General features: G+C 42.4%; 1 protein-coding gene across 1 annotated transcript; it reads right to left on the bottom strand.

The window, feature by feature from the left end:
* Positions 1–15,166: 15,166 nt before the first annotated feature.
* LOC143737044 (zona pellucida sperm-binding protein 3-like) lies at positions 15,167–17,121 on the bottom strand. The gene is made up of 8 exons (XM_077227951.1): positions 16,513–17,121; positions 16,312–16,433; positions 16,122–16,225; positions 15,865–16,042; positions 15,675–15,792; positions 15,519–15,601; positions 15,359–15,447; positions 15,167–15,287 (listed from the first exon to the last, which is right to left on the bottom strand). The coding sequence occupies exons 1-8, from the start codon at positions 17,086–17,088 to the stop codon at positions 15,220–15,222; spliced, it is 1,338 nt and encodes a 445-aa protein (XP_077084066.1). The 5' UTR covers positions 17,089–17,121; the 3' UTR covers positions 15,167–15,219.
* Positions 17,122–19,125: the final 2,004 nt, after the last annotated feature.

Below are 19,125 nucleotides of genomic sequence, written 5' to 3'. Positions count from 1 at the left end.
GCCTGAAGAGACAGCTGACAGGAGGAAAGAGACCCCAATGGGGCTGGTAAGGGTTAGCTACCCTTGTCGGCAGTATCCAGCTCTGTGTTTACAGGATGCTGGAGACACCCGCCCATGGCTTCTGAAAAATTAAAGAGGAAAATACCCCTAGAGTCTGCAAGAGCAGGGGCGGAAGATGACTCAATGGTGGACAACATGGTTAACGACTTTGGAATGGAAACGGATATGAGTATGGAGAGTACTTCACAAAAGACTAGTTCAGGTTCAGTGGTTAGCAAAGCCATTGAACTCCAAGCTTGTGTCTGTGGGAGAAGGGACAAGGGCCTCGCATTTATCAGTACTTCTTACGGAGTCAGTCAAGTCAGTCGAATGAAATCAAGCGACAGGAAGCAAACCACAGTTCGCAGGATATCAGCACCCCTGTCATAGAGGAGATGAGGGTTTGCACAGTTAGTGATGAACACATTGATTCTTGTGAACCCGGTCAGACTAACGAGCATAAGAGAGAAAAGAACCTCAACGGGCATAGGCCTGGAGTTGGATGGCCAAGAGCTAGTGAGAAAACTGCATGGGACACGGTAAACACAGATCTATGCTTTGCATTGGAAAGATTAACTGGTACAGTTGAAAAGAAGCTGGATAAATTTGGGGACATCATTTACGCATATGGAAGTGAGAGGTTTGGTGTGGAAAAAAGGAAGGAAAAAGTACAAACTACTCCTGGATTGTCTAGACGGCAGCAGAAAATTGAAGGGTTAGTTAGAGAAAGGAGACAGCTGAGGAAGCAATGGAAAAGTCAGAAGGAGGGACTCAATCTCTTACAAAGGGCCATAAAAGATAAGCTTGCAACATTACGCAGAGCTGAGCGCCTACGGAAACGCTACAAAAAGAAGGAAAGTGCGAGGGCTAATTTCTATAAAGATCCATTCAAATTCATAAAGAAGTTATTCACCAGTGAAAGAATGGCACTTTAAAAGCATCTAGGGTTGAGCTAGAGAGATATTTGGAGGAAACGCATACAGATGCAAAAAGGCATGAGCCTATGTCAATTCCGTCAGACATCCCACCTGTCAATCCACTAGAATACCAAATGGAGGTCTGTGCACCTAAGTGGAAAGAGATAGAGCAGGTTGTGAGAAAGGCAAGGGCTTCATCATCTCCAGGGCCTAATGGAGTTCCGTACAGAGTGTACAAGAGTGCTTCAGGAGTTCTAAGGATTCTGTGGAAATTTATAAAAGTGGCTTGGGAAAAGCAGGTTGTACCTAGATCATGGCACCGAGCAGGGGTCTTTATACCCAAAGAAAAAGATGCTACAAGCATCAGTCAGTTTCGCCCTATTTCACTATTAAACGTCGAAGGCAAAATTTTCTTCAGCATTATTGCTCAGAGATTGTCAACCTACCTATTAAAGAATGGCTTCATTGACACTTCAGTTCAAAAAGCGGGCATTCCAGGATTCAAAGGATGCTTAGAACATATCAGTGTTATCTGGCAACGAATACAATCAGCTAAAAAGGAGAGGAAGGAGCTCCACGTGACATTCCTGGATTTGGCTAATGCATATGGTTCAGTTCCACATGAGCTTCTTTGGGCATCATTTGATTTTTTCAGGGTACCGATGTCGATAACAAATTCAGTGAAAGCCTATTTTGGAGATTTGCAATTTAGTTTCTCAACTCCAGAATTCAGCACTACATGGCAATGCTTAGAGGTTGGAATAATGGCAGGATGCACCATTTCTCCACTGGCTTTTACCATGGCAATGGAAGTAATCATTAGGGCATCAAAATGGGTAGTAGGAGGAGAGCGCTTGGCTTCTGGGATGCGACTACCACCAATCAGAGCATACATGGATGACAGGACAACCATGACTACAACGGTAGCCTGCACTAATCGGTTATTGGGGAAGTTAACAGATAAAATTGAATGGGCACGAATGCAATTTAAGCCCTCTAAATCAAGGAGCATCTCAATAGTTAAAGGCAAGGTAGTAGATAAAATATTCTTCATTAATGGTGAGGCAATACCAACAGTTTCTCAGTAGCCAGTGAAGAGTCTAGGGAGATGGTACGATGGGGATCTAAAGGACACAGTTCGAGTGGGAGAAGTTAGACGACAAGCAGTGGAAGGGTTGAAGAGCATAAACAGCTGTGCTCTACCAGGCAAACTAAAACTCTGGTGCTTTCAGTTTGGTCAACTGCCAAGGTTGCTGTGGCCACTGACTGTGTACGAGGTTTCTTTGACAACAGTGGATAAGCTGGAAGCGTTAATAAGTTCATACATCAGGAAATGGTTGGGAGTTCCACGCTGCCTCAGCAGAGTGGGACTTTATAGTAAAGGAGTATTGCAGCTGCCAGTCTCTGCTTTAACCGAGGAGTTTAAGTGTGCCAAGGTCAGACTGGAAATGACTTTAGCAGAGTCACGCGACAAATGTGTAAGGGAGGCAGCCCCTGTGGTAAAAACTGGTAGAAAGTGGTCAGCAAAGAAATCTGTAGTAGAGGCAAAGGCTGACCTTCAAATTGGGGATATCGTGGGACAGGTACAGCATGGAAGAGGGGGTTTTGGGCTCAGTTTAGCTCCTCCTAAATGGCACAAGGCAGGCCCAGCTCAAAGGAGGAAGCTGGTAGTCAACGAGGTGCGAAAGCAGGAGGAGAGGATGAGATGTATAAAGGCCATTTCCCAGGCCAAGCAGGGAGAGTGGATGAGATGGGAGAGTGTGGAACAACGAAAATGGGCTGGCAAGACCTTTGGTCAATGGAAGAGAGTAGGATCAGTTTCCTTATTAGGTCAACATATGATGTTCTCCCATCACCACAGAACCTAAACCTCTGGGTAGGAGAGGATCCCTCTTGTCCTTTGTGTTCATCACCTGCCACATTAAGGCACATTTTGACAGGATGTAAGGTGGCTCTTAGCCAAGGTCGGTTTACTTGGCGCCATGACCAAGTATTGCGATGTTTGGCTTTAGCATTGGAAGTCAAGCGTAGTATGACCAATAAGTTGCCGCCTGTTCTAGCAAAACATTACACGCAGAAGACAATATTCCTCCGCCCAGGCGAGCAACCACCAAGAAAAGGTGCTAACACCAATTCTCGCCCAGGACAACTGGAAGCTGCTAGGGACTGGAAGATGCTGGCTGATCTTAAATCAACGGCTTATTTTTCCACCTGAGATTGCCACCACTAACCTACGACCAGATATTGTTTTGTGGTCTGGATCAGCACGCATTGTTCAACTGATAGAGTTAACAGTGCCATGGGAGGATGCGGTAGATGAGGCATATGAGAGGAAGAAACTGCGGTATGCTCATCTGGCCACTGAAGCAGAACAGCGAGGATGGAGAGTCCAGGTTTATCCAGTGGAAGTGGGTTGTCGAGGTTTTGTGGCACACTCTACAACCCGGTTCCTCAGAGACGTCGGATTCAGTGGTCAAGAGTTGCGTCGCACAGTAAAGAACTTATCTGAAGCAGCAGAAAGGAGCAGCAACTGGCTGTGGTTGAGACGGAAAGATTCTAGCTGGCTGAGTACAGGCCGCCATGCTACGGTTTCTAGAATTCTTGAAAACTTGAAGGGTGTTGGTTTATTTGTATAGGTTATATAGTATTTACAGTCATTATGTTTCTGTGTATATTGCATGAATGACGGGATGTTGGGCAGATATTGTGTTTTACGGTAGGTGGTATGCCATACGGAACCGTTGCCACTGAAACTGCATATTAACGCACCAGTGGGGCTCGACAGCCTTAGTCAAACGGGTTGGCGCGTATGGTTGGGTTGCGGAGAGATTGTGAGATTGTGGTTAGGTCTCAGCAGCACTGTTGGTTTATTTGTAGAGGTTGTATAGTATTTTACAGTCATTACGTTCCTCTGTATATTGCGTGAATGACGGGTGGTTGGGCAGATATTGTGATTTGCGGTAGGTGGTATGCCATACGGAACCGTTGCCACTGAAACTGCATATTAACGCACCAGTGGGGCTCGACAGCCTTAGTCAAACGGGTTGGCGTGTATGGTTGGGTTGCGGAGAGATTGTGAGATTGTGGTTAGGTCTCAGCAGCACTGTTGGTTTATTTGTAGAGGTTGTATAGTATTTACAGTCATTACGTTCCTGTGTATATTGCGTGAATGACGGGTGGTAGGGCAGATATTGTATTTTGCGGTAGGTGGTATGCCATACGGAACCGTTGCCACTGAAACTGCATATTAACGCACCAGTGGGGCTCGACAGCCTTAGTCAAACGGGTTGGCGCGTATGGTTGGGTTGGAAATAGCGCCCTTTGGCCTTGGCCTCAGATGTCGCCCTTTGGCCTTGGTCTATGAACCTCTTGAAAACGACCGCATTATCCGCATAGAACAACAACGAAAAAATTTATCTAAGCGGTCTTCCTTTTCTTCTCAAACAAACTAACTGCATCTTATAAAGCGGATAAACAGCCCAAGTTTCAAAATTTCCCGGGGGAGAAACCCCCGGACCCCCCTTAAAATAAAAGATTCAACATGCAGGGCTAAAAAAGCCTGCCCCGGATCATTTGCACTACTAGCGACGCCCCCCTGGACATGCATACACGACGCAAGGGCGCCCGCGCTACAAAACTAACATTTTTATTTAAAACATTGTCTTACCTGCAAACGACGCACGAGTATCATCCCGCTGTCTCTTCTTTTTCCTTTTTCCGTCCCCGACTCTTGGTGCCTTTTCGAGGCCATGTCTGAGGTCGGTGTCTGCCAAATTTGACATTGATTGAGGCATGAACAGACCACTGGGAGGTGGGGAAGGGGGGGCACCAGAGGGAGACTGGCACAGGAGATTCACCTTTTTCTCGACTAATTTGGTCTAGGCCTATATTACTTTTGTATTGCTTTTGTATTAACATGCTTTAGACATTTTATTTGTTATTTATACTAGTAGCCTATTGTGTTGATTTTAACGACCCAGATTTTTTGGTGCCCCCCCCCCCAAGCACTTGGTGCCCTACGCGCAGTGCGTGATGCTCGTGTGCGGAGCGCCAGCCCTGGGTAAAAGCATGGTAAGTGTTGTGGTTACTGTGCATTTACAACAAATGACACATTAAAACTGCAAATACTGTGGTAAAAGCATGGTAAGTGTTGTGCTTACTCCGCTTCTACTACAAATACTACTTTGGAACTAATTACTACTTTGAACCTGATATGAATATATTACAGCGTATTTACGACTACTTACCAACATCTGGCACAAGTGAACTGATGCCAAACATCGCAATGTGCTCGGAATGAGACTTCTTCAACGCTATTTCCTACTGATACAATTCGCGTCTGTTATTGCCGCCACAGGTTTCCCATTGAAAGCAATGGTCCTAATGCGCCACAGAGTGACGCCAAGGGGCGCCTTTCGGCGCCTTGCAAATGAGAAGCGATTTTCGCGAGCGACAACCAATAGGAAAGAAGCCTTTTCAGTGGAGCTTACGTCACCATCTCGAGTGCAGGGAAGACAGAAGAGTTCGAGGATGATTTCACGGTTTTATATGATTTGACTGTAACCACATATGGATATAATAAAATGATGCATGGAAAAGAACCTGTCGACAGTCTCAGTGAGTTTAATTCATACATTTATATTTCGAGTGGTGTAATTTTATGATGCAAGTTTAGTACTCCTGCAGTTCATTTTAAAGTTTCCCCTGCATTGTGTTGACTATTAGGGACAAGAAAATTGATTATTTGTCAAATTCGAATTACGTTTTAGTAATTTATGACAGTATGAGTGAGTTTAATTTGTTGATTGATCGATCGTTAATCTAGTAAATTATTTAATCCACTGAACACTGCTGTGGTAATATAAAAACACTCCCCCAACAGCATATACTGTTTCTTTTGAGCCTAATTCCTAGTCAAATTAAAATTGTATAGTTGTATATATCACTTGTGATGGTATTTTGTATAGATATGGCCAGACGTGCAGTCTACCAATAACATTAGAGCGACAGCACTACGAACGCCCACAAGCGACTTCACAGTACAGAGCCTAGCGACATACAGCGACAAAGTCGCTGGCGGTGTGAACGTAGCTAAAGTTGAGAAATTTCAAGTTTATGCAAATGAGAAGCGATTTTCGCGAGCGACAACCAATAGGAAAGAAGCCTTTTCAGTGGAGCTCACGTCACCGTCTCGAGTGCAGACAAGACAGAAGAGTTCGAGGATGATTACACTGTTTAATATGATTTAACTGTAACCACATATATGGATATAATAAAATGATGCATGGAAAAGAAACTGTCGACAGTCTCAGTGAGTTTAATTCATACATTTATAGTGCGAGTTGTCTAATTTTATGATGCAAGTTTAGTACTGCTGCAGTTCATTTTACAGTTTCCCCTGCATTGTTTTGACTATTAGGGACAAGAAAATTGATTGTTTGTCAAATACGAATGACGTTTTATTAATTTATGACAGTATGAGTGAGTTTACTTTGTTGATTGATCGATCGTTAATCTAGTAAATTATTTAATCCACTGAACACTGCTATGGTAATATAAAAACACTCTCCCAGCAGCATATACTGTTTCTTTTTAGCCTAATTCCTAGTCAAATTAAAATTGTATAGTTGTATATATCACTTGTGATGGTATTTTGTATAGATATGGCCAGACGTGCAGTCTACCAATAACATTAGAGCGACAGCACTACGAACGCCCACAAGAGACATCACAGTACAGAGCCTAGCGACATACAGCGACAAAGTCGCTGGCGGTGTGAACGGGGCTGTAGTCTCTGCTCTCAAACGCTGGGGGCGTGTCCGCTGGCTGCGCTGAAACCACGCCCACTCGCGGGACAGCTGCCGTAGCCACACTCAACTGTCACCCGCTACAGCCGGAATGGATGCTCCTAGCAGCTTATTAGGTTAATTATAACAGAAGTGCACAAGGCAACTTACACTCATTGGTGGGCACGCACTGCCGATGATGTCACCAGTTGTCGGCGCCACGGGAGGATGAAGGCCGAGTAACATTCACCAGTAACAGCGGATTATCAGTGAATCCCAGTTGTCTCCGACGAAAGTTTACAAAACTATCCCGTGTGAAATGATCACTACAGAGGTGGCTTTTGGTGGTGTTACGGCCCTTTATCTAGCTTGGCTCGTTAAATCACATATAAGACAAGGACCGAACATATTTAATAATCACAGACGATTGAGTGGTATTCAGACGTTAATCACGCCATAATTTTTAATCCAGTCCACAACAGACAAAGGACAGAGCACCCCATAATAAACAACAAACAAATAAACAACACAGGTAGGGCAACAGAAAGAAACATAATCCCTTAACTAAGCCTATCGTAGCAGGAAAGATCTTACCTAACTCCCGACAGAAACAACAAACAGGTGAGTCTTCCGGGCCACTGCTTCGCTACGCTATAATCTAAATAAATAACAAAAGTGAACTAAGGAAATAACCTCTACCTGGCTTTAAATAATAAAAAAAACTCTGTTCACTATCATCGAAGACTTCAGCATGGAGGTGCGACACGAGACGATGAGCGTTCTCGCCATCAGGCGAACCACCCCAGCTGACAACAATCAGGAACGGCGGCGAAGAATGAGGAGCAAGAGAAGCGGAGAGAGACCGCGCCCTCAACACCAGGCCGGCTTAAGTGCAGGAATTCCCATGACGTCACTCATTCCGTAAATCAGGGGAAAACCCCTAACTCCACCTACGAACTCAAATAACAAAATTAATACACTCAGTAGTTCAATATATATATATATATATATAGATCCACGTAACACCCTCACCCTTAAATGATTAATTGGAGGGAGAAAGAAAAAGATAAATCTTACCTCAAAACTACAATTAATTCAGACACGGGATAAGGCATCAGCAACCACATTATCCTTACCCCGTATATGACGAATGTCAAGCTCAAAAGTCTGTAAAAACAAACTCCAACGCATCAGGCGTTGATTGTTATTTTTCATTCGGTTAATGAAGATCAAGGGATTGTGGTCCGTATAGATGATCAGTGGATGTGAAACAGACCCAATATACACATCAAAATGTTGAATAGCAAGGACAAGGGCGAGTGCCTCCTTCTCAATGGTGGAGTAACCTCGCTGGTGTTTATTGAATTTTCGTGAAAAATAGCAAACAGGATGCTCCACCCCGATCTGGTCTAATTGGAGGAGAACAGCTCCTGCACCAGTGTCACTTGCATCAACAGCGAGAAAAAACGGAGTAGAAAAATCAGGTGCAGATAAAACAGGAGAATTAACTAGAAGTGCTTTGATTTTCTCGAAACTCGATTGGCAAACCTCAGACCATTTAAAATGAACCTTAGGACTAAGAAGATCGGTTAAGGGCGAAGCAACAACAGAAAAATTCTTACAGAAATTTCTGTAGTGCCCTACCATACCCAAAAATCGACGGAGCTCACGGCGTGTCTTGGGCACGGGAAAATAAGTGATAGACTCGACTTTAGACTCAACAGGTCTAACCTGACCGCCACCAACAATCTTTCCCAAATAAGTGACCGTAGCTCGACCGAATTCGCACTTCGCTAAATTAACCGTAAGGTTAGCTCGAGACAAACGACTAAACAGCGCATCGAGTTGTTCCACATGTTCTGACCAAGATGCGCTATAAATGACCAAATCATCCAAATACGCTTCAACGTTATGCATGCCTTCGATGACACGATTCACCAACCTCTGAAAGGTTGCCGGGGCGTTTCGTAAACCGAAAGCCATTACGTTATAATGGAGGAAATGATCCGGTGTCACGAACGCACTGATTTCCTTTGCGCGATCGGTCAAGGGCACCTGCCAGTATCCCTTAAGCAGATCGATTTTCGTAACAAACACAGCATTTCCAACATGATCCACGCAATCTTCCATACGAGGCAATGGATAACTATCTGGTTTGGTCACAGCATTAACGCGTCTAAAATCTGTACAAAAACGAAACGTACTGTCAGTCTTATTAACCAATAAACAAGGTGAACTCCAAGGACTAAAACTTTGCTCTGCGATGTCATTTTCAAGCATAAAAGTCACCTCATTTTGCAACAGAATTTTTTTTTCAGGACTTACCCGATATGCGTGCTGCTTAATAGGCAACGAGTCACCAATATCGATGTCATGCTCTATTAACGAAGTACGAGATGGAACATCAGAGAACAAATTACTGTACGTCCGAATAATGTTAATTATGTCAGCTCGTTCAGCAACGGTCAAATGGGAAAGGTGCGAGTCTATGGTTCGGATCATCTCAGAATTTTTCAATCTCCCCGCAACCAATTCCGTCGAAGGAAACTCTACATCCTCCTCAACAGTGGAATCATCACTGCTGTCTGACACAGCCGAACTCAATGTGCGGATAACTTCAGGTCCAGACAGCACTTCAACTTCAGGTACATCAGCACTGGACAGCGCCTGTTCTCCTGTCACCGGAAAGTCTGTGGGTGAAACAGTTAACACAGTCGACTTCCTTCCAGACGAATCTGGCGGTCTCTCAAAGTACGGCTTAAGCATGTTAATGTGACATAGACGAGTTTTTTTTCTTCTGTCTGTTGTCAAAATAACATAGTCAAGCTCGCTCACCTTTTCTTTCACTTGATAGGGACCATAATAACGAGCCTGCAATGCAGACCCAGGCACTGGCATCAGCACTAACACCTTGTCACCAGGAGCGAAGCTACGAAGTCTAGCCTTACGATCAAAACGTTTTTTCATTCGTTGTTGTGACATCTCCAAGTTCGCTTTAGCCAACTCACATGCGCGGCGCAACTTGAAACGAAACTCTGAGACATGGTCAAGAATGTTGTTTGAAGTCGAATCATTAGTCCAATGATCTTTAATCAATTTTAGTGGGCCACGTACAGTATGCCCAAACACTAACTCAGCCGGACTAAAGCCCAACGACTCCTGCACTACCTCCCGCACTGCGAACATGACCATAGGCACCCCTTCGTCCCAATCCTTTTGAAACTCAAGACAAAACGCACGCAGCATCGACTTTAAAGTCTGGTGGAACCTTTCGAGTGAACCCTGGCTTTCTGGATGGTAACAGCTGGACGTGCAGTGTTGGATATGCAATTGATTCAGAGCTTGCTTGAACACACAGGACATAAAATTCGTACCTTGGTCGGACTGAATAGTACGCGGAAGACCAAACAATGAAAAAAATTTGATAAGTGATCTCACAATCACTGGTGCAGTAATTTTACGCAGAGGAATTGCCTCCGGAAAACGCGTTGACGTACACATTATGGTGAGTAAGTATTGATTTCCCGACTTCGTGCGAGGCAAGGGACCGACACAATCAATCATCACACGTTCAAATGGTTCACCAATAGCTGGAATTGGATGTAGCGGAGCAGGACAAATGTTCTGGTTCGGTTTTCCCGTCCTTTGACACACGTGACAACTTCGGCAATAATTCGCAACATCAGTTTTCAAGCCTGGCCAAAAAAAATTTCGAAGTATGCGATCGTACGTTTTGTTCACTCCTAAGTGACCAGCAAAGGAACTATCATGCGCAAGACTCAAAATTTCGGAGCGATACGAGGAGGGAACTATTATCTGCCTAACGATTTGCCACTCATCATCAGCAGATGCAGTAGGTGGTCTCCACCTCCTCATCAACACCCCATCTTCCACAAAGTATCCTTGCGATGCATGCTCGAGTTGCTCGACAGGAACAACAGCTTTAAAGAGGGACTACAATTTCTCATCTTTCCTCTGTTCAACAATAAGCTGCTCGCGAGACAGGGACAATTTATTAGGCATGAAATGTTCATCAAATTTATTAACGGCAGGATCTGAACCGTCAACAAGGTCTGAACACTTAACTTCCCAAGGGTCAGAATTAGAAAAGAACGTATCACTCAGATCAAACTTACACTCATTTTCCAATTCACTAAGGCTTTTATCTTTTGGCCTCTGAGTCATAGCGCGAGTAACAGCACATGAGGGAAAAATCTCAGGATATTTCTGAGCTAATACATCAGCTATAGGACAAAGAAGAGGAACATCAGTTACCTCGGGGCTAGCAAAAACTTTTCCTCCCGCTAAGTCATTCCCTAAAATAAATGTAACATCTCGAACGGGAAGACACGGTCGCACTCCAACCACAACGCGGCCAACAACAAGGGAAGACTCAATTTCAACCTCATGTAAAGGTACCTTCACGAAGCCCATTTCGAAACCCTGCACCAAGACGCTTGAACCAGTAAAGCTCTCATCAGACAACGGCAATATTCCTTCCAGAATAAAACTCTGAGCAGCGCCGGTATCACGAAGTATCTTGATTGGTTTTCGTAAAGCATTACCTGCCAAAGATACAAATCCGTCCATCATAAACGGCACATACCCCTCATCTTCACACATGTCAGCTTCCAAAGCCAACGACTCCAGTCCTTCCACTTGTGGCGAGGACGTCATCAATAAGCCTACAGGTTTAGGAACACGGTTCTTCTTTTTAAGCATATTGCACTCCGAAATAATGTGTCCACGTTTCTTACAATAGAAACAAATGGGTGAGAACACAGACTTATCAGAACTCACCGCCACTCTGTCAACGGGTAGGGGGCGTTCAGAATTACGCTGAAAAGACCGATTACTGTTGTTACCGGATGAGAACTTCGGCACAACGCTAAACAAGTTCTTGTGTGTAAGCACATATTCATCAGCCAATATAGCAGCAGCAGAACATTTGGAAACTTTTTGCTCATTTAGATAAGTTACAACGCGTTCTGGTAGGCAGTTTTTAAACTCCTCTAAAATAATCAATTCTCGTAGCTCTTCAAACGTTTCCACTTTCATGGAAGCACACCAACGATCAAACAGGGACTCCTTCCCCCGAGCGAACTCCACGTAAGCCTCATCACTTTTCCTTAGATTACGAAATTTTTGACGATAAGCCTCAGGAACCAATTCATACACTCTGAGAACAGATGCCTTCACTCGATCGTAATCAAGAGACTCCTCGATTGATAAAGAGGAAAAAGCTTCCTGGGCTTTACCCACAAAAACACACTGCAACAACATGGGCCAAAATGTTTGCGGCCATTTCATATTGACAGCAACGCGTTCAAAAAGAGCAAAAAACTTATCTACCTCCTGCTCTCGGAAAGGAGGAACCATGCGAATATTACGACTCACGTCGAAATCAGAAGCATCAAACACACCCCTTTCGCGAGATTTCAACTCCATTTCCTTTAGGCGACACGCTTGTTCCATTTCAAGCCTTTTCAGTTCAAGTTCATGTCTCTCACGATCACTTCGTCTCTCTTTCTCACGCTCCCATTCTTCTCTCTCCTTCAACGAAACTCTTTCGTGCTCTATAGCTTGCAGTTCCAATTTCCTAATCTGCATCGCAAGATCCTCGGAACTACCCTCAACTAATTCAGGATAATCCGTCATCTTTTCCTCCTCACCAAAAACGCCCTGTTCATGCAATGAATCAACAAGCAACATCTGAAGTTCACGTTTAGTTGAAGTCTTACGAAAACTGACCTTAAAGTAAGCAGCAATTTTCATCAGATCTGCTCTGTTGATATTCAATAGCTCAACTTGCGTCGGCTTCTCAATAAAGCTTGCTAATTCAAACATGATCAGATTCAACGTTTAGTTATTAGGGGGGGGGGGGGGGGGGGAACAAAAACAACAACGAGCACTACTCGGGCAAAACCCACCAATCGACCGTGATTAAACAAAGTTACTCCAAGTTACTCAAGTAACACAAAGTGTGAGCAGATCAAAGAAAGATCAAACAAAGCCACACATTCAATCATCCTGGACGAGCCCCCAAATAGGTTACGGCCCTTTATCTAGCTTGGCTCGTTAAATCACATATAAGACAAGGACCGAACATATTTAATAATCACAGACGATTGAGTGGTATTCAGACGTTAATCACGCCATAATTTTTAATCCAGTCCACAACAGACAAAGGACAGAGCACCCCATAATAAACAACAAACAAATAAACAACACAGGTAGGGCAACAGAAAGAAACATAATCCCTTAACTAAGCCTATCGTAGCAGGAAAGATCTTACCTAACTCCCGACAGAAACAACAAACAGGTGAGTCTTCCGGGCCACTGCTTCGCTACGCTATAATCTAAATAACAAAAGTGAACTAAGGAAATAACCTCTACCTGGCTTTAAATAATAAAAAAAACTCAGTTCACTATCATCGAAGACTTCAGCATGGAGGTGCGACACGAGACGATGAGCGTTCTCGCCATCAGGCGAACCACCCCAGCTGACAACAATCAGGAACGGCGGCGAAGAATGAGGAGCAAGAGAAGCGGAGAGAGACCGCGCCCTCAACACCAGGCCGGCTTAAGTGCAGGAATTCCCATGACGTCACTCATTCCGTAAATCAGGGGAAAACCCCTAACTCCACCTACGAACTCAAATAACAAAATTAATACACTCAGTAGTTCAATATATATATATATAGATCCACGTAACAGTGGTGATCCTCAGCTCTCCATCAAGGTGGCTCTTCACAAAATTAATCCAACTCTTCTTGATGTGATCGTATGTAGGAAATCTAAATAAGGACACCGATCTGTTTTGTACGTGATCGCATCCAGGTAATACGCATTTCCGTGACGAAGACATAGCTAACTAGCAAACTGTAAGCTGTAGTAACTAATAATACTGACAGTAACTCGCGATTGAGCGGCAAACTGATGTGAATGTGCTCTATTTATATTGTTAGGAGAGCGACCAGCCTCAGCATAGACATAATAAATGCATAGACGCCCTATTGGCTGCTGGAGCGTATGTCAACGGCGCCGCCATATTGCGGAGGGCAACTTTCTCATACTTCTCATAGCGAGAATTGAGGAAATTGCCTGTTTCGTGTGCTGCTTGGGGCTGGACAAATCGCCACACAATTGAAAACAGGTCTCGAGGAATTATCTTTCACAAGCAAGACTGAACATTTGTTTCTGGTTGTATTTGGTCATGATATAATTAGTAATAGTAACGTCCAGAGGAGAAAAGCCGCAAAATTTAAAAATACTACTGTTATTGTGTCACGAAATGTAGTTTTAATATAGTTCAGTCGACAATGTAGTTGTTTAAAGCTCAAATATGTGGTTTATTTATAAAGATAGCGCCTATTTAAAAATTTGATCTGACGGTCTCGGAGTTGAGATGCAGGGATCAGCGCGCGCTCACCGCTCTCATGTATCCCGCCTGGAACAGCCTTACCTCGGCTAATGCTTCTGACGTTTGCCGCTGGCTCTGATGTCTCTAGTCTAATTAATTAGATCTTCACAATTCTTATCCAAGAATAAAAAGCCTGATAGCCTACATGACACGCCGGAGCTTTGACAATTCCTTATTTAAAAAAATTGTTTTATAAATCTGTCTAACTATCGAGATTTTAAATAAATAGAGATGGAACTTTTTGTACACCACGTATAAGTTTATCAAATTAAAATCAAAAATTACATTTATCAACTGATTTCAGTGGTTTGTATACAAACCACTGAAATCAGTTGATAAATGTAATTTTCTTTTTTGTTTTTATCCAGAAAAACCGCAGCTCACCATTTACTTCCATTTGATTACAGTGCAGTCTTGCCCTCCGCAAAATGGCGGACGCGTTGACGTATCGCAGCAACGTTGCAAAGCGGCCAATAGGGCGTCTATGTATTTATTATTTCTATGGGCCTCAGGGGCTCCAGTGCGTCATCAGGTAGGGGCGGGGCCAGGAGCTCAGTCACTCTAGTGCGTCATCGAGTACCCTTTTAGCCCCGCCCAGAAAATCCATAAATTATAAATGGTGAAAAACTGTTTAACTCCACAATTCAGTACTTCACAGTCTTTGTAATGTGTTTAAGCAATACATTTCTAACGTTTAAGAATTTTTTTTAAATTGCTTTTACAGGGACTATTCACCCTAATGCATTTGTGAGAGTCTAACAGAAGGATTGCCAAAACCAGTGAAATATCAACTGATTTGATACATTCTTGTCATTATTTATCATCATTTTTATATATAGATATAGAGTGGTCAACTTCATAGAAGACTCTGTTCATCGTGGAACTAACCATGGGAGGCCGGATTGGGAGAACCATATGCCTTGTGGTACATATCTGAACAGAAACCATGTAAATGGAATAAATATGTTTAAGTGTAGTATTTGTGCAAGTAAAGACAAAAATATATATTTATAAACATTTATTAAAATCACCAGAAGTCTCATGGCACTTCCAGCTATTTTTGGCCATAGCCATATTCTTTAACATTGATGGGGCCGACAGATGCTCTTTCCCAGCGTAGATCTGAGGAACAAAGGATTAGTGAGAACTAAAGCCATGTATGACAAGAACAAGTTATCAGAGTTAGTCCAAACCTTTAAGCAGTTGATCACTTCCACTACTGATGCTACAAGTGGTGTCACAGCAGCCACACACCTGGTCAGAATCATCTGCAGACACCCACCTGACAAAACAAACCCTCGGTTAAGTTAACACAACCAATTCACCAGTTCAATCATCTAGCAGGCAACATACCCATTAGCTGAGAATGAACAAGCTTTCTGTTCAGAACGTGGAGAGGTTCCTGCAGCCACCTTCAAAATGCATGTGATGTAGACCTGCAGAGACAATTGTTTGTACACCATGGCAGCATATCATACAAAGAGTTGCAAAACTACAAGTCAGACATACCAGCCCACTGTCTGCTTGCTGGAACCTGAACGCCTCTAGCTGAAACCCTAGCTTATCACCTTGAGTCCGGGGCATAAAGTGAGACTTGGAGCCTGTGAGCTTGGAATCAACCAGACACCTGTGAACAGAACCCAGTTAGAAATCACACAACCCTTCTGGAAGCTGGGATACACGAGGTAGCACCTCTTACCCATTATTCTCAATAAAGGAGTATCTGGGGACAGAAGCAACATCAGGGACTGCAGTAGCCACGCAGCTGTCCACAAACACACGGACGGGAACATGGCTGTACAAATGCACTGATGCTTCAAGATTTATCATGTCACCCAGGAAGTACTGGTTAGAAGGTCTCTCAAATCTCCAGTCATCTGCAAAAAAAAAAAGAGATGACAGTCTTAACACAGAGGATTCACAAACATACTACAAATCTGTTTGAGCTACACCAACCAGTCATGAGCTTGAGGGAGAAGAAAAAGACTTCCTCTGCAACCTTAGTTGAAGCATATGGGATCCAAGTGGGCATTAAGGCATCGCTGCTCACATTATGTGTTCTGTAGGAGTTAAACAAGCGGTCATCTCTTGCCCATAAACAGCATGATTAAAACATCCAGCGAGCCTGAATTCATTGAATCCTCACCTTGGATAATGACACTCGATACCAACCACCGCACCACTACTCCTGACAATAGGAACACCATATGAAGCCTCTTGTGGGGTGTAGATAATGTTGAACCTATAGACAAGCTCATCCTCAGTCACCTAAACAGAAGGGTTAACAGAAGAACAGTCACATGGACGGTTCATAATACCTATGATCATTGTCATAACAGAACCTTACCATTGATGTGCCACTACATCCATGCAGTTCAGACTCAAAGATCAGCACTTGAGCAGAAGAATCCTCTCCAGTTGCAGTACAGCCTCCCAGTGTAAAACCAGAGGAAAACAGTGGGTGCCCAGTCCCAAAGAAGTCCTTCATCACTTCCACATATACTGAATTCTCTCCACACTGAGCAGCTACACTGTTGGCAGGGACAGGATAAGGCAACTCAAAAGGAACGTCTGGCTGCTGTGGTTCCTCCGGTAGACTTGGAAAGCTCCACGTCAGTTTCGCCACTGGACCCTGCAACAGCTCTTTTAATTGAACACCCATAAGATCTTGAGAAGACTTTCCAAAGTCAGTCCTGGCTGGTGTCTGGACAGGTAACGGAGCGGGAAATCTTTGTGGTGCAAATACAGTGTTACTGGGAACCAAAGACATCCTGGAATCAGCTAGTTGAGAAACTTGAGCTAATGTTCTAGGCCTAAACTCACTTGGACCCTGATTATGTGCTGCTCTTGCTCTCCATTGTGCTTCAGAAAATCCAAGTGCAAGAATAAACACCAATCCAAATCCAACCTGCCAAAACCCCATTATTGCCAAGCTTGTTTCAATGACACATTAGGGTGCATGCTACCATTCAAATTTATGCAGATGTAAATCAGAATGGCTCCACCTCTATCTACTCAATCAATATGTCACAGGTGAAACTCATTGATTCTTTATTACGCAGAATAAAATTAATTAAGATATAAGGGCATGTTATTAGTAGCTAAACCAAATGATTGCTTATTTTAAGTATCAAAATGAAATGATCAAATCTCTGAAACACAAATAACCTCAAGTCTTTTTGTGTCTTCCTTTTTTTTTTATTAATTCAGAAACATGGCCACAGACAGAATTGCACACTAGAGTGTCCAGAATAATAAAGTTTAGTATTTTTCAGGTTTAGATTATAACATCAACAACAATCTTCACAGGGGTCTGAAATGGAGAAATGTATGTCAGAAACAAAGGAATGCAGGATCATAACATTATTTTATTACAGATTCACTGATATGTTTTCTCCCCATTACAACTGTCATGTTTAGGTTGATCAGAGTTTTTGTGGATTTATTGTAGACTTCATTCTTTCTTGAACTATACTGTATGCTGGTCAGCACCGAAAGACTATAATCTGAACAGTCTACTAAAACAATTTAATTTAAAATACAACAGTTAAGCTCATTAGTTGAATGAAAATTATCTGCATTGTGAAAAGACCCAGGTTGTTTTATTTTTTACCTTTTTGAAGAAATATTCAAGAAAGTGCCTTTTTGGCACTTCATGAACCCTACCGAGGGAACACATTGTGCTGTGTGAAGTCTATAGTGGGATGCACTGAGCCCACTAGTGAAAATCAGTCGTGACTCGTGGTAATGAAAAGATATTGGTAACACTTTGCAATAAGGTTAATTGTAATTGGTTAACATTAGTTAACTACCTTAGTTAACGAACTTAGAATGAACAATACTTCTACAGTATTTATTAATCTTAGTTAATATTAACTTCAACATTTACTAATACATTATTAAAATCAGAAGTTGTATTTGTTAACATTATTAATGCACTGTGAACAAACAATGAACAGCTATGTTTTTTATTAACTATCATTAACAAAGATTTCTAATTATTACTATAACAAATGTATTGCTCCTTGTTAGTTATGAGTTAATACATTTAAATGTTAACTAATGAACCTTATTGTAAAGTGTTACCAAGATATTCAATTCTGAATTAGACTTTGAATTACTGTAGCTTCCCTTTGAATTTTCGTTTCTGTTGAATTTCTGAATTAGTTCAAGCAAGTTTTAAAATGTACATCCTCATATTTGATTGCTGAAATTGACCATGGTATTGTTATTTTAATGTTGCAAAGTGTTTCACTGTTTTGACATTGGAAACGTCTGTTACATTGGGGTACCATTTGAATGTTGAAGTAAATTTAGATGCTTCATGTGAATGTGCTGAGTGGTGGATGGATGACGACTGTTTTCATCATTGATTATATACTAATAGCCTAATATTTCTTGAGCAGCAAATCGGAATATTAGAGTGATTTGTGAAGGATCACGTGACGTTGAAGACTGGAGTAGCCTAATGATGCTGAAAATTCAGCTTTGACGTCACAGAAATAATTACATTTCAAAATATATTCAAGGTTAATGAACAAAACTGCATGCGCCATAGAAGAACATTGTAGCCGGAGCTACTTTTCTCTCAGGTACTGGCCTACTCAGGATTAAACAAAAACACAGGTTGGAATATATTTTGAACAAAAATAGTTGCATAATGTACCTTTAAATTTTTAATGATATTTCACATTAGTGTTTTTACTGTATTTATCAAATAAATGCAGCCTTGGTCAGCATAAGAGACTTTTCAAAAACAAAAAAAAGATTCTTGGGCTATACAATCAAACCAAAAACTATTCAGACACCAGATATATAATTTGATATATTTTTTTACTAGTGGGTGCAGGAAACTATAGCTAATTTATCTAAGTAAGGATAGCTAAATAAAATGACATTGTACCCCAAAATTCTTCATACAGTGGACTACCAGTAAAATTGATAAAAAAATATGGGACCA

Source organism: Siphateles boraxobius, unplaced genomic scaffold (assembly GCF_051911475.1).
Source record: "Siphateles boraxobius isolate OS27281-9 unplaced genomic scaffold, OSU_SipBor_1 130, whole genome shotgun sequence".
NCBI classification, from domain to species: domain Eukaryota; kingdom Metazoa; phylum Chordata; class Actinopteri; order Cypriniformes; family Leuciscidae; genus Siphateles; species Siphateles boraxobius.
This window is presented reverse-complemented; position numbering and strand designations above follow the sequence as displayed.